The sequence below is a fragment of the Stegodyphus dumicola genome, chromosome 9 (genome assembly GCF_044657685.1).
Source record: "Stegodyphus dumicola isolate Sdum_Otavi_A_Nest chromosome 9, ASM4465768v1".
Classification (NCBI taxonomy): domain Eukaryota; kingdom Metazoa; phylum Arthropoda; class Arachnida; order Araneae; family Eresidae; genus Stegodyphus; species Stegodyphus dumicola.
Window position 1 is genome coordinate 156,247,550 of NC_140776.1, and position 16,088 is coordinate 156,263,637.

General features: G+C 33.1%; 2 protein-coding genes across 2 annotated transcripts in view; one reads left to right on the plus strand and one right to left on the minus strand.

Moving 5' to 3' along the window:
- The window catches only part of LOC118184628 (uncharacterized), an 888,058-nt gene that overhangs the window by 795,716 nt on the left and 76,254 nt on the right, over nucleotides 1-16,088 (plus strand). The gene's annotated exons all lie outside the window — the stretch shown is intronic.
- The window catches only part of LOC118184627 (uncharacterized), a 32,000-nt gene that overhangs the window by 15,286 nt on the left and 626 nt on the right, over nucleotides 1-16,088 (minus strand). The window contains exon 2 of the mRNA XM_035354335.2: nucleotides 447-540. Within this exon, the coding sequence (XP_035210226.1) occupies nucleotides 447-540 (94 nt within the window). The remainder of the gene's footprint in view (nucleotides 1-446; nucleotides 541-16,088) is intronic.

The window sequence follows — 16,088 nt, forward strand, 5'->3', positions numbered from 1 at the left end:
TCTAGAAGAATAGTTTGACTTCACAGCAATTATCGTGGCTTTCTTCATGTGTAACGTGAATACGAGATAGTTTCCCTTAAAACGTGCTCTATGATGGCATTTCTTCCTTTAAGCAGAGAGCTCTCGGGAGCTTTTCCAAAATCTAAATAAATAGTAACATTATTTTCTTCTCCTCCCTGATATGGAAAAATCAATCGTAGTTTCTCACACAAAATAAGTTTTCATAGGTACTGTTCAATCGATGTTTAGTTGCTACTTTTGATTTTTTGGAAATTTAATATGTCATTATGATTGTAAAACATTACCACAGTTTTTACTCAATACCAAAAGGTTCGACGTTCTTAAAATTATTTTGCGTATATTCTATAAACAATTAGAAACATTTATTTGGTAGAGTTTCGGGACGCATCACTTTAAGCAAGAAGTATATAAGACATACAAATTACCTGTAGTCTGATCGACTGGTATGAAAGATTCTCCCATTACATCTCCAGATCCCTCACCTGATCCTTCCTCTATATTCCAATTTTTTCCATTCAACTGCAAATTAAAAAAAAATTAAATGCTTTATTTTATTTTAGAACAGAAGCGGCATTGAACATTAATCATTTTCAAAGGAGCAAAAGGCCTTTCTTGTATACAACAATGAATATAGTTGAATACAGGTAACTAAATCAGTGTCTCATATTATAAAACATGCCTCACACTTTCATTCTGAATTCTTCGCATATATTTATGACAATAAAGGCAATAGGTACACTAGCTATGAAGCAATGTTGGGCGATTTGCATAACATCCGCATTCTGCAAGAATCTCATTAGATCACAGAATGATAGCTGCTGCACTGCCTACAGCAGGAGTATTGGATTAGCCAGTTTTCAGTTCATTGTCTGAAGCCTCACCGGTTGAGAAAATGTAGCAATCACACAGCTCGAGACCCAACGTAATGACGTCACTGCGGCTCATTCCTGCATTTAACTCCATCCTCCAAGGCTGGATTGTATTGCGAATGCAACAGATTATTTATTAGGACTGCTCACTCATGCCGTTGTGGCACCGACATGACCAGTCTCGGTAACGTTTCGGTCCAGTAGACCTTTGCCCTTGAACAAAGTACGTTACCGCCCCTCCACCCTACAGAGGGGCCTACTACTTACAGTACCGAGATCAATAAGTACACTTAAGCCATCTGGCTCCAGGACGTTTCCCCTTCACGGTACAAATTTCGAAGCAGGGACTCGTAGACATAAAGGCCTCTGGATTGCACCGAGTTGAATAGTCCTTGTTGTCAGCATAGTCTTTTCTATATAGAGTAGGCTTAGGCTTCGTTTAAAATAGCCCACGGATTCGCAACGCACAAAAGTATCGTTCCAGTGATTAGGCAGAATTCTGACTAAGAGGTGTTCAGGCATGGTATCACTGGCTAATCGACCAGGTTTTATGACAATGAATTGCATCCATCTCCTAGGTACACTACCCGATAGAGAGCGGCCAGGGTGACACACGCAGTCTCCTGAAAAATCGAATTTCGAAGATTGTTATTATCAGATAAAGTATGAATCAAAACTCGAACTTTCAAATACCCTCATAAAAAGTCTGTTACAGGAAAGCAGAGGAATTGTATGAGAACCGCTGAATGTTGTCAAGCTGAAAGATAAGTTATCTACGGAATGCAAAATTTTAATTACACCTGAAGTGATTTAACAAGCTCAAAGGTGTAATTAATCAAGAGATTGTAAATGTTTCGTGCGATTTTCTACATCGCGTAAGGGAAAGTATATATGGCAGCAAGGCTCTCAGGAAATCTCTAAATGGTCGTACTGGAACAGTGAGGCTTGTTTTGTGAATTCAACAGAGTTAACGTAGCTGTATTCAATCGTATATATTGCTATATACATTGAGTCCGTTATACAGTTTTAAAAATGGCTAATTAGAAATGTCGCATGTTTTATTTTAACCAAAATAATTTTAAACTGAGTTCATAATGTATATTTGCTAAAACTAGAGCATTATTTTTCTAATAATGTCTCTGGATACATGATGAAATAGAAATAAAACCATTAGTGTTGGAAGGATTCTAAAAATGCAAACACGTAATGCTTTATATACCTGTTGTTGAGCAAAATTTCCAAATGCAAAAATGGTCCTTATGTTTTAAAAAGTCAGACATAAAAATTTCCATCTGTAGGGAGAAATTAGTGATGTATTAGTAATGAATCGTTACAGAGAGCTAGATACATAGTTATAGATGAATATTGTTTGACCCAGTTTCAGAATTATTGTTTCTAATTATGTTTTCTAAATTGCTTACTAACAGGCCTTAAAACATGATCTAAATCTGTAAATGCTTTCATTCTGTTGCTTCTTCTTTATGTTGATCAAAACCTTATTTAATCATTTAGCAATAGGCAAACAATTGAAAAGCAAATTAAGTCAACTATTCCTTCCCGAATGTTTTCGCAAATTTATCACATAAACGTTACAGAACAATTTTTATTTCGCTTGAGAAATAACAAACAGTTTGCAGAGCTGGACGTTTTAACCTACGAGAATTAAAGTTAAAATTTATAGAGGACTATATTTTAAGAAAACACGTTTTGCATTAAAAACAAACAACTGAAATATTTTAAAAAGAAAAGTTCATTTTCTAAATTAACACAATTTTCTATTTTCGTGTCTAACTTCATTGTGAGTTTAAACATTTCTCGCAACATAAAGGAGGTATTGGATATCCTCGTCTGATAGAGTTCTGACATCGACTCAAGATCGTTTGCACTTCTACATCGATGGTTTTCGTTTCGCATATCATTTGCTCAGATCTCCTCTTTTCTGAACACGGATCTCAACTGCCTGGCCGAACATTTTAATGATTACAGGTGAGCAACCAGAGGTCGGTTTCTCAAGGTCATTTTTCTAATATTCCTTGAGCTATTTCAGACATTTTCGCACTTTATTGTCACTCATTACATTCTCACCGTACACTACACGTACCGGAAAGACAGTTTTTCTGTCCTTGATACTAACCAGATGACTGACCATATTTCAGTCATCAGAGACTTCGATTTTCTTTAATATCTTAAACGCACACTGCGAAATGTACAGAAGACGGACAGTGAACACCGAAAACATCGCGGCCAAAAATATCGCAGTACAAAACATCGTGGTGGGTGTCTAGGACGTTTCGCCGTCAAAACATATTTTTCTTTATGTTGATCAAAACCTTATTTATAATGACTGTATTTTATCTTCCCGTATTATACTTGTATTAAATTCATTTAGCATAATAAATCTGTTTACCTTTTGTATACTTAATAAAGGTTGCTTTTAATATATATAGTTATTTATTTACAAGTATGAGATATAAAGAAATTACATATCGTTAGTTGGAAAATTATGTCAATATCAAAGAGAACTGGGGCTAAGCTTATGATATAGCAGAAATTATATTACCAATTTTAAAATTATGCAGGTACAATATTTCCATGATTCGTAAAACCTTTTTGAAAGTTTAATCGGCTAGTCAAGAGAAATTACTCATACAAGCAGGAAATTCACATTTTTATGAAATCTGAATGGAAAATGGAATTACTTTGAAATCTTGTCAGCACCTTATTCTCTTAAACAATCACTATAATAATAAGTCACTAATAATAAGTCATGTGTAACGGTGTATTTATATAAAAATGCAAACAAAAACATTTTATATATTTTATATAAAACGTTTATGAAATCAAATTAAATTTTTAAACTAAACAGAGTTATTAGTTTAAAGCAATTTAATACAATACGGCAAGATATACAGAGGCTGTTCGCACATTTTTTAGACGATTTTGGTAAGCGGTAATAAAGAATCGTTTGCTGCAAAAGAAGTTAATTGCAATTGTACTATTTTTTAAAAGTCAAAATTATCGTCTGTAGCTTGAAAGGTTTGGTTTTATTCAAAATGGCGAATTTAATGAAGCAGTGGTTCGAATGCTACATTTACGCTCTTTCCGAAGAGAAATATGCATACTCCGTTATCCAAAAACGATGTGAGAGTTATGGTTTTGTGATATCTAAAGCGGCGATAGGTAGTATCATCAACAAGAAAGGAAAAAAACGTCAAATTGGAGCCTCAAGTGGGACAAAAATCCCAAACAAGTATCCAAGGAAAAAACGGACATCTTCGACTATTGCAAAGGTATGTTGTTTAATGTTAAAGGAAAATCCCCCTAGTCAAAGGACAGTTGCAAAATCATTAAAATGCTCGGTGTCCACTGTAAAGAAAATGATAAACGTTGATTTAAATCTTAAGAAAGCGAAAAAACGCAATGTGCATCGTTTTCTTCCAAAGCATATCGCTCAACGCAGGACACGCTGCAGAATTCTATATGAGAAACACTTATCCTAAGAAAAATGGAAAACAATTGTCACAATAGTTGAAGGATGGGTGTATTTAAATGATTCTAACAAAAAAAGAGCCATTTATTATCATAAAAGGAAAACAGAACAGAATTTAGGCTTTCCTGCCCCGTGAACCAAATCACACTACAGGTCTACTCCCCCTTTGGGCACGTCATGGAGGTTCAACCTCCACTATCACCCTCTAGGGAAACAGCGCACCACCTGGAATTCACCAGGCAGCATCTGTCGTCTAATGCTCCTACCAGTCGCATGGGCGAGCCCGTCGCAGTGGGCCGTTACCCAGCAAACCGAGGGGAACCAAGCCCTCCGGCTACGGTTCCACACCGCTCAGGACATGCCAGTCCCCGAGGCCGGCCAATAAATGACCTTTACCGGGGGCTTCAGAACCACCAAGTTCATAAATTTTATCCCCCGTGGCCGAGACTGCCTAGGTACAGATCCTAGCCAGTAGCTTCGCAGAGTTCTCTACGTCGACCCCCGGGGGGATCATAAAAGGGAAGGAAAAAATTTAAGTACGTGGTTCATAAAATCGAAAGAAAGTTTTTCTAAGGGATTCATGATTGTTGTTGGTTTTTCTTATAGTGCAAAAAAGATTTCTTATAGAGAGTGCAAAAAAGGTCAAGATTAACTCCAAATACTATCAGGAACATATTTTATCGCCAATTTTTCTGAATGAAATACTATCGCTTTACCCACAGTGCCATCAATCTGTGAGACTCCATCAGGACAAAGCTAGCAGTCACACATCAAAATCCACTGTAAATTTCCTAAACGAAATGGAACAAAAAACTGGTATCAATGTCATACCCCTCAATGATATCCCTACTAAATCTTCCGATGTTGTCACCTATGGATTTTTGTGCTTTCGGACTTTTAAAAACTGCATTATCCAAACGTTGTCCCAAAACCCTAACAGGACTCCGGAAAGCTGTTTCGGATGAATGGAATAGAATATCTCTTCTGCCACTTCAAAAGGCATTATTATCCTAGAAATTGCCATGTCGAAATATAGTTCAGAATAAGGAATGTCAAATAGAACATTTAAAACACAAGAATTTTATGTAATTTAGTTTTGTGAATACAATATACATCGTCTAAAAAATGTGTGAACAGCCTCTGTAATACAGTCATGAAAAGAAAAATATGTCTTACGGCCCGATGGCGAAACGGCCACGGCGAATAGTCCCATTCCCGCGTGGGGGAAGAGAAAGCAAGGAGAGAAATAGCATTCTAAAATATTCTAGTATGAAATATCGTAATGAGAAATAAAACAGTGCAAAATTTTATCAATATTAAAATATTGTTGTACTAAATATCGTGTTAAAAAAGGTACCTACAAAAATCGCCGCATGTGTACATTTTCTGACTGTAAAAAATTTAACTGAATTTTCCGGTAATGATTTGTGAGTATAAGAAGAAATAAGAAATGTTTGTAATGTTATATTTCATTTATTTTTATTAACTAATAAACATTTACGGAGAAATCAAGAAGGAAAGTTAAGCATTAGGAACTAGTCGCACGCAGTTAATGCTAGCAGTTATTAGAATTTCTAACTTACGTGCTTCTCTTTTCGAATCTTTTTATATGACTATTTTTTTCATGAAGAACTACTGATATGTCTTTGTAAATAGTACTGATTGAATAATAGTTAGCAAAATAAGTTTAAACCTCTTTTAAATGTTATACGTAGCACTCATTTTTATTAACTTCTAGATTTTGAATGCTTAAGTATCCAGATTCTAGATTTCAGATTTTGAATGCTTAAAAAGATGTGATAGATCAATAAGCATTCTAACGCCCCAGACGCATTTTCAAATTCATACACATCGAAAGGGATTTAATAGGGAACCTGATTCTATTTGCATAAATTTTTCCGCCATCAGAAGATGCATCTGGATTTCCCTAAACATGAGGGAAAAGGCGTCTGCTTTCAAAACGTCATCAGCAAAGCCATAAATACCGCAGTGGAAACACATGGCACTGATGTGTTGTGTTCAGTTACGCAACCTGAATATAGCAGCTTATGAAATGTTGAAGACATAACAGTGAGAAAAGGATGCCAATTGGAAAAGCGCAGTAACGACTGGAGATATTCAGCACAAATCATGAAATGTTTGTGTGGATTTGAGATTTCATCAACAATAATTTCTAATATGAACACTGAAACCTATTATTGCCTAAAGTTTAGAGTAAATTTACCAAGTGGATCTGTGGATGATGTTTCAGAAATATTGCAAGACCTGATTTCGTCTTAGAACCATCGCTCCACTTTAAGATAAAAATCAAATAAGGTAATATTGCAAATTGTAGATACCAGTGGCTCTCAATCAAGAGTGAATTTCGTAATTCCAGAGGAGAATGTGGTCAGCCTTTTATTTACCTATGTATTTAGTTTTAGTTTATGAATACAAAAATATACCTTTATTCAAATTTCTGTATTTGTCAACCTTCTTTACACTTTTTCGTTTAATATATAAAACACATTAAAAAGTAATTTAAATTTAAGGGGACTCATACACCTTAAAACCCATAAGATCTTCGAATATGTGACTGTTGCAAGAATTGGGATAACTTATTTATTTTAAAAGCAATTACTTCCAACGTTTTACAGCTGACTACATAATATGGCTGCTTTCTGAAATAGTAATCAGAAAGTTTCTGTTGCCACAAATATTTTTATAATTTAATCCGTTTGTGACAAAAGTTTTCGTCAAGTTTCCACCTTGCGCGCAAAGTATAAAACATTCTGTTGCATAATTTATTTCCATATTTAATATTTAGCTTTTATAACATTTGGAAACTACTGTGAACCTAAAATTCTAAGAATTTCATGTTAAATTTTTATTTTATTTGGAGTTGAGTTTATAAAATGTATATTATTAAAAAAATCTGTAATGTTTTCGCGCATAAAGTTTTTTAATACTAAAATATTCATCAAATTTTTGGTTCAGTTACAAAATAGTGCTCATATAAAGAATTCCATCAAATATCAAGTACGTACCATTAGCCATTTTTAAAATATCATGTGCGCAAGGTGGAAACATGACGAAAACTTTTGTCACAAAGCGTATTAAATTACAAAAATATTTGTGGCAACACACACTTTCTGGTTGCTAGTTTCTAAAGCTGCTATATTTTGTAGTCAGCTGTAAAAAGTTGGAAGTAATTGCTTTTGAAATAAATAAAATAACCCAATTCTTGTAACAGTCACATATTCGAAGATCATAAGGGGTTTAAGGTGTATGAGAGCCCCCTTAAATAAATGTGCATGATTTTTTTCGAATTTTGGAAAGGAGTAGGAGAGGAAATGATCGTTTAACAATGGTGAAAGGGGTGCATGAAGCAAAAAATGATTGAAAACCCCTGTTATAGATTATCAACGCTCTTGAAGGAGAAGACACAAATCAGCTGTACCCTGGAAGGGATTAAAACCACAGATCTTCTACTTGTTAACTGAAACCTGCTAGTCACAAGAGCATAGGGAATTTCGATTGACAGAGAAAAAAAAAAGTCCGGAGAAGGTAGTATAAGACCTTTTATTTGAACACAAAGAAATGACAATGATCCAACTTGGGTTTACAGAAGCCAACACCTCTGGCTTAACTTAAATGCGTAATGTTGAACTAAAATCAAATGTAGCAAAATTAGCCTAACGGCTGACAGGATAAAGTAATGCACAGGAAAGGCTCTGGTTTGTAGAAAACCGGCGAGACAAGTCTAATGGCTAAAAGCACTAAGTAGGTAGAACACGCTCTGAAAACAACTGTAATACTGTTTTTAGGCTAGTCTCAAAGCGAACCTCATCACGCTCTTACCAGCTCCTTAACTCTGGGATTCCTCGCTTATGAGACCTTATTTGGATTGCCGCTAATGGGTGGGAGAGAAAATGGGGGGGAGAGAATAAAAATGTATGCTCCTGCCCTGGTAATTGAAATAGCCCTTTTTCTCCCTTAATCTGAATAAATGCTCGCTATCTTATTTACATTCAAGCATGAAAAGTGTAGGTGAAAAGAAAGTGACAGAAAGGTACTTTAACTTAAAGTTATTTATTAGCTAAAAAAATATATAAATCCTCAAAAACTATTATTTGGCACTGAATTTTAATTTTAATATAAAAATTCTTGTCGCAGTAAAAGTATTTCCGTAAGCCGAGATGCGAGAAAAATCTAACAAATCAACTTCGATGTAATTAATCTATTAATAGCTAACTCCAGATTCTTCTACAGTCAAAAGATTTTACTTGATGCAACGCACTCCAAAATTTAGCTTCCTTGTTATCAGAGGAGCACTTACGAAAAAGTCATAAATTTTGTCTTGCTATGACGTCTTATTTAGGCACAGGTAAACTATAGAAATCTTTACTATAAAAGTTTACAATTGGGTGCCCCTTGTTTCTTGGCGATTCTTTTTTTGATGCCAAGATTGGCGCCAGGAGGGCGCAATTTCAAGATGGCCACTAAAAAACCAAATTAAAAAGTCAAGGAATTGCACAAACGCCGTGTCCATGTACACATCGATCTGTTTTCACTAAAAAAAATATCCTAGAATTGCACAAACTAGGCATTGCGCACTGCCTTAAATTTTTCCATGTACACATCAATCTATTTTCATTTAAATAAAATCAAGAAGCTAAAATAAAGTTAAAACTATCATGGTAACCAGAAATGAGGTTTCATCTCCAAAAGTTTTTAAAAAATTGTCGCTAATCGAAGGAGAACCCAATTCTACACTTGAGCCATCTTTACTAACACATGTAATAAAAATTCTAAAGTAGGAAATAATATGCAGTGGCTTTCTAAAATTTGATTGAATGCAAGGGCATTTGAATTATTGAATATTCAATCGTATAGTTTTGTAGAGATAACAAGTTCAATTATTCAATCAAATGAAGTTAATCTATTAATAAAACTACACTCTTACTATTTATCGATAACTCAAATCATTCATTAGTAATGAATCACGTCGATACTAATAATACAGCATTAAATTAGCGCCTTTTTGAGGAGCTCGAATAAAACCAATTTCTAAAGAATTATCCACCATCTGGAGATTGGAGAAAAAACGCATTATACCGAATCGGTATTAATCAGAATAGCGTTAAATGAAAGCTTACTGTAAATACAATTTGCTTTCTTTGTTCAGTGAATGAAACTTTCAATGGAATATATTTACTTTTTGCTTTCTGCGCATGCTCTAGCTAAAGCTCGTTGGCGGTTGTGTTGCTGTATTCTCTAGAAGGCATGGGAATTTGCTAAAGGATTATTGATGTGGGAAAGAGAAGATGCTTCATTGGTAATCAGGGGAGAAGATTTTTTTTAGGAGAAGCTCGGAAACCCATTTACTCGAGTCGGTGATGGTCTTAATCGATATGGATCTTTCACGACGCATCGCTGACTTGTTGAAAAATTCTTGAAATATTTTAACAGCAACGATCGAAGGAGACACCATCCATGCTTTTGATTTATGACTTTAATATGTGACTTCACACGGTTATCCTGAGGCAATCTTTTAGTTTTCGAATAGCAGTTCTGTAGGATATTAAAATATATCATGTCGCCTGTAAAGTAAACTAAAATATTATCTTGCAGCTTTTACGTTTTACATACATGTTTTAGTGATGTATTGCCTTCATCCGCGTGTGGGCTTAAATTATATTTAAATCGCTGATAAATGTACTTTTATATTTCTTTTTCAATTTATATTTCTAAATATATTCTTAAATACTAAAATAAAAATTAGAGTACAATATACATTATTTTACCGAACTCCTAAAAATTAGTTTTAAAACATTATTTTTCTTTCCGAATTTCCCCACTGACTTTTGACAGCAGATTTTCATTCATAGAAAGATTAAATCTAGCTTTTTTTTTTATTTAAATTTTCCTGTTAAATTCTATGTTTATTATTAAGTATGTGATTCCTGTTGTAGTTTAGTTAATATTTAATATTTATGTTCTTAGATTCAGTTAAATAGAACGAATAATTTATAATTTTTGCACATTTCTGCTTTTTTATAACATTTTATTTTCATTTTGTTGACTTTTATTCCACTTTAATACATGTGTAAAGAGATCCAAAAGTTTCTGGCTTGATATACTCACAGAAGAAACAAAGGAAATTAAAATAGTTTATTTTTTTTATCATGTTGTATCTTGATATACTTTTGACATAATTTAAATGAGCAACTCTATGCCCCTGGAAAAGTAATCTGAAAGTTTGTCCTGAAAATGTTCCATAACAACAGTTTTCACGTCATCATCGTCAATAAATAAAAAATAAATAAATTAATTAATTAATTAAATTTAAAAAAAGATTTCAGTTTGGAGGAACAGTTAATAATCGTCTGGGGCTAAAAATCTGGGTTGTAAGGAGGGTTTAATAACATAATAATACCTAACCAGCATTACAACCCTTTAATAACAAGCTTTTAAAACAACATTGCTGTTTTTTATTGCGTTCATGTGTTTCTGCTTTTGAATTACTGAAAGAAGTGAGAATGCCCACTTGCAGAGAATCTTCATTTGAAGGTATTCATACTGTAGAGTCATTACGTTATTTTGAAGCAGAAGTACATAACAAATGAGCTGTGCCCTCGCCGGGACTCAAACCTGGACCTCTCGAATACGCGCCGAGTGTGTTACTGTTACACTACGAAGGCATGCTGGAAGGAGGAAGATAATACCTCATATACTCCCCCTTTGAAAGTTCGACTGGGGATTAGGAGACCCAGTCGCCAAATCCTGGTAATGAGGAATTATTTCCCCCCAAACCTTTCAGTTCGGGCGCCATTTACTGAGTCATTAGGATAATTTGAAGCAGGAGTACATGAAAAATGAGCAAAGCCCTAGCCGGAACTCAAACCTGGACCTCTCAAATACGCGCCGAGTGTGCTACCGTTACACCACTAAGGCATGCTGGAAGGAGAAAGAAAATACCTCATATACTCCCCCTTTGAAAGGGCGACCGGAGATTAGGGGACCCATTCGCCAAATCCTGGTGGTGGTGAATTATTTTCCACTACCGGGCGATACTTGTTGAGTCATTATTATATTTTGAAGCAGGGGTGCATGAAAAATTAGCAGTGCCTTCGCCAGGACTCGAACTTGGACGCGGAAAACAATTGGCTTAGGTAGATCCAATCTTGCTGCTGTCTCCTTTATTTTCGTATTCTCGTTCCATAATTCCTCCAGAACACGAGTAATAGTTTCTGATATCAGTGACTATATGTAGTAAATCTTCTCTAGACTCATATTTACGTAGCCACAGCCATGCGAAATTGCTTTACCTTCTCTTTCACTGTATAACAGAAAGGCGACAAATCAGCATATACATTATCCAAGATTTGTTTTATTTATTTGGTATTAAAACCTTCTTCAGTCAACAATCTAATCATAGAAAGGTACCCAGTTTTAAAATTTCAAAACCAATTAACACATCACTTCATTCAGTAAACAGTCAGAAAAGAATGCATACACCAAAACTTACGAATTTATTCATTTAATATTGCCGCTACTAAATGTTTAAAAGAGGAATTTATTCGTAAATAATTTCCTGTATGTGAGGCCGGACGCTTTTCGATCAACCTATATATTTTATTTCTACTAATATAATCAACTAAGCATATAACTGGTAATAGACAGTTCTTTAACTTTCAGTTTCGCAACTAGGAAAAATACTAATGTACATGCGAATCATCACAGAACAATGTTTAAAATCAATGTGTTGTAAATCATATTTGGCAAAAGTTTTCATTTTCTTCTTTAAGGAATTCCCTAGTAAGCAAATTGCTACTGGTCGGCTAATTTTTGAGGAACTTGACCTTGAGGTGGTTGTGTCCCTCCCCTCGGAGTTTCCTTTCCTGTTTGGGGAAAGATTTACCCCTGAGAAATGACAATGAAACGGCGGTAAAACCCCTTCATATTCTTTGGTAAAACGACCCACAACATGATTAATGATGGCTGCTGATTAATGAAACATTCAACTGACTGGCAGATATTTTAGCTTATTTAAAGCTAAATATTTATTAATGCAATGAATATTAAAATACGACTGCAAAAATGTATTAAAGTACTTTCGCTACTGGCATAATCAGCACTATGTCAAAACTACGAATCTGCATTTTTCCCTTTTTTGCCTATCAATAGTGTTCATATTATTTTCCGATGTTTCACAGTTTCCTTAAAGAGAGATGCATATTAGAAGAATATTATTTAAGTGACATTATTCCTGTTTAACCAATCACATTCTGAAAAAAGTTTTAAAATACATTAATTTGAAAAAATAAAAAAGCTGTCTTGCCTCTTTGAAGACGATATGCAGTAAAGAGGACTGCTGATAAATTATTAAACGCTTCGAAGATAACTTCTTCGTATATTTCCTGTTTTCAGTTAGAAGATTTAGTGCCTTGTCAAAATAAAGCATTTCCATTTGAAGAAATTACTTGTTGCAAATCTTGCGCACAAGCGATTGAAGGAAATAAATGCATAGCTTCGTCTATAATTAAATAGTTTCTTTATTAAATAAATTAAGTTTTCACGTATTTACGATGAAATAATATGTTAATATATTTGTTCTCTCTCTCTCTCTCTCTATATATATATATATGAATAAATGCAAAGTAAAAAACACTTCAAATCTTAATTCATTTACGGGCTATAGCAGTAACAAATAGTTGCAATAATGCAAAATAAAATAAAATAAAATAAATGTTTAAAATTCATCCCATATTCAGTTTGGAATAAATTACATGCAAAAATGAAATTTACATCTTTCGTTGTATCGTTAACAGTAGGTTGGTGCAACAAAAGAAGTAAACATATAAGACAGCCTGTTTCTGAACCTACAAAGACGCAAATTAAAGTTTGAAATTAAAAATTATGAACATTATTCTAAGATTATTATTTTAAGATAATTTTTAGCACAAAAGAGCAATTTGCCCAAAAGAGCTATTAATTTCATTTTGGCTTTTTGCGTCGTCCACTTTAAAACGGCGTTTCACTTTTAAAATTGTTGCCACCGAATGTTAGAGCCCTGTACATTTAAAGAATCTGCATGAATGTATGTATGTTTCTCGCACTGCGAAAAAACAACGGTACCTAGATTTATCAAATTTTGAATAGGATAGTCCTCAACTCGAATATGGGCGCATCTGGAAGCCCAAATTTCTCAACGATTTCAAAACGAGCAATGGCAACATTATACGTAAACATTTTTAAACATTTCAAAACATTTTTAGCTCCAGTGCGCGAGACTGTGTATCGGAAATTCTAAATACATTCTCTCTTTAAATATTTTGTGATATTGCTGTTGAATTGAATTTTATGGTTTAAGTGTGAAGAACATGATATTTGGATAGCTTCAGAAGCAAGTCGATATTTCTTGAAGTGACCAACCTTTACACGTATTTTTCTCGAAACCTCAATTCTGAGGTTTCTGAGCAATGGTAGTTGCGATGCTGCACATTAAATTTCCGTTTGAACAAGGAAGGAGGTCTGATCAATTTATGTCACAATTCTGAATAATAAAATATAAGTACTTTTATAAATAAAAACCATGAATAGCTTTATAAATAACAAACGTAAATATTTTTATTTCATGGGCAAAAGTAATTTTTCCATCTGTCGGGAAGAAGAACACATTTATATTACTATCAAATGTATTATAAGAAAAGATCAGAAATCTAAAATGGAAATGTATTTTCAGTCTTTGATATTTTAGGAAGAAGCAGAAGGATTTTTATCTTCGGAGACTGAAAAATGTGATCAGATATTTCCTGCTACATAAATTATTTAGCATCTTTATTTGCATTCATATATTTCAGAATGTTTAACTAATATTATATCAAAATGGTTATGCTCTTGAAGCTAGTGAGTAATAATATCCACTATCTCACATAACTCGTTTAAAATGTTAGGAATGACATCAAGGAAAAAATATTTAAGCCAAGCCTTTAATTGAGTAAATAATTCTAAATAAAATAAGATAAATGAGATTAGTTTGAAATATAGTAATAATCAATTTCATTCTGAATCTACATAAAAGTAAAAATATCAATAATTTAATACCATAATGTACAGCAAATAATATACGGCAGTGAGAAACACACTGATTTGAAGTTTAAAACTTGGAAAAAATTTAATCTTAAAATCAAAGTTGCTTTCATAATGAATGATATGGCTATACATCGATATGATAATATCGTATCCTTTCGAGGGAAATGATATGGTGTTCCTCTTTTTCAGGAATCAACAATCTTGTGCCTTCATAATTTATGAGCACACGCTGAAACCTGTTTCCCTTTTCCTCGAAATACACAGAATTGTTCACTTAAATTTACATGGACCCCAACAAAATAATTAATACTGTAATTTATTCTGAACTACACTTATCTGCTCTTAATTATTTATTTGTAAATTTCCTTTTTAATATTTATATCATTAGGTCTTTTTCAGATAAATGTGCGAAGCCCTGATGCATAAAATGCAAAGAAATTATTTACGAACTTTAGCATGCGTAAATTGTTCATAGTCAAAATTTCTACTCATAATAATAATTCATGTGGGCGAAAGAAGAAATTAAATAAAATATTCGTAAACTAAGGTACTGATATAATTGAAAAACTGCGTATTTCATTAGCATCCTTTTATGAAAATTTTTAAATAAACAGATTAAATTTAAAATAATCAAAGTAATGTAACCAATCAAAATTTTATTTCCATTTTCGTCAATTTTTATGATTTTAAAATTACATTTGCATGTAGTTTACACTTATGTACTTCATATTTTCAGTTTTCTTTGCACTTGGTACATATTTCCTCTTGAAAAGCTATAATGAATACACTTTTATCATGCACGTAATGCGATATTTATAGGTATTTACTTTTCAATTTGTCGTGATGTAAATTTTCAATTTATTACTTAAAAGCCTGGGAACAATATGATCAAAATGCCTTTAATGAGTGTTAAAGTATCACAGCTTACATTGGGGATACTTTAAGTATAGCAGAACACAGTGAGTTTTCTTTTCTCAAATAACTGTCATTATATTGAAAATTCTTATTTCAAATAACCTCAATAATAAATATAATGGAAAATATCTTGCTGTTTTCCTACTTTTTTTTATTTAAAAGGGGGTAAAGAAATTTTGAGATTTATATACTTCTTTCATTTATTGTAACAGATAATGTTAAAGTATTGTACTTTAAAGTTATTTAATGTATCGAAACACATTATTTGGGCTTTCATTCTGCTTTGAATAATTTGTTTTAATTTTTAATATTGCTGGTTTTTAATAAAAATGTAGTTCACATGTTTTATAACATTTTAAACATTCAGTACTTTCTAAAAGTTTTTATAATTGTTAAATAAATCCAAAACAAAATTTCCAGTTTCAGCAATAAGCGCGAAAAACTTCCATAGCAAGTAATTGATTTCTAAATTACAAAAATAATTTCCGCAGCAAGCAATTGATTTCTGAATTACAAGAAAAAAGCAGCCAAACCATGATATTATTACGAAATTTACTGGATGGATTATTTAATATGATAAGAACATTTGGGAGGAATAAAACAAAAGTGAAGATTTTATAAGAAAATTCATGTCTTGTCCATTACAGTATTATTCACACCACAAGCTAATATTCGCACTCATAACGATGAGATAGTTTTCATAATAAACAAAGATA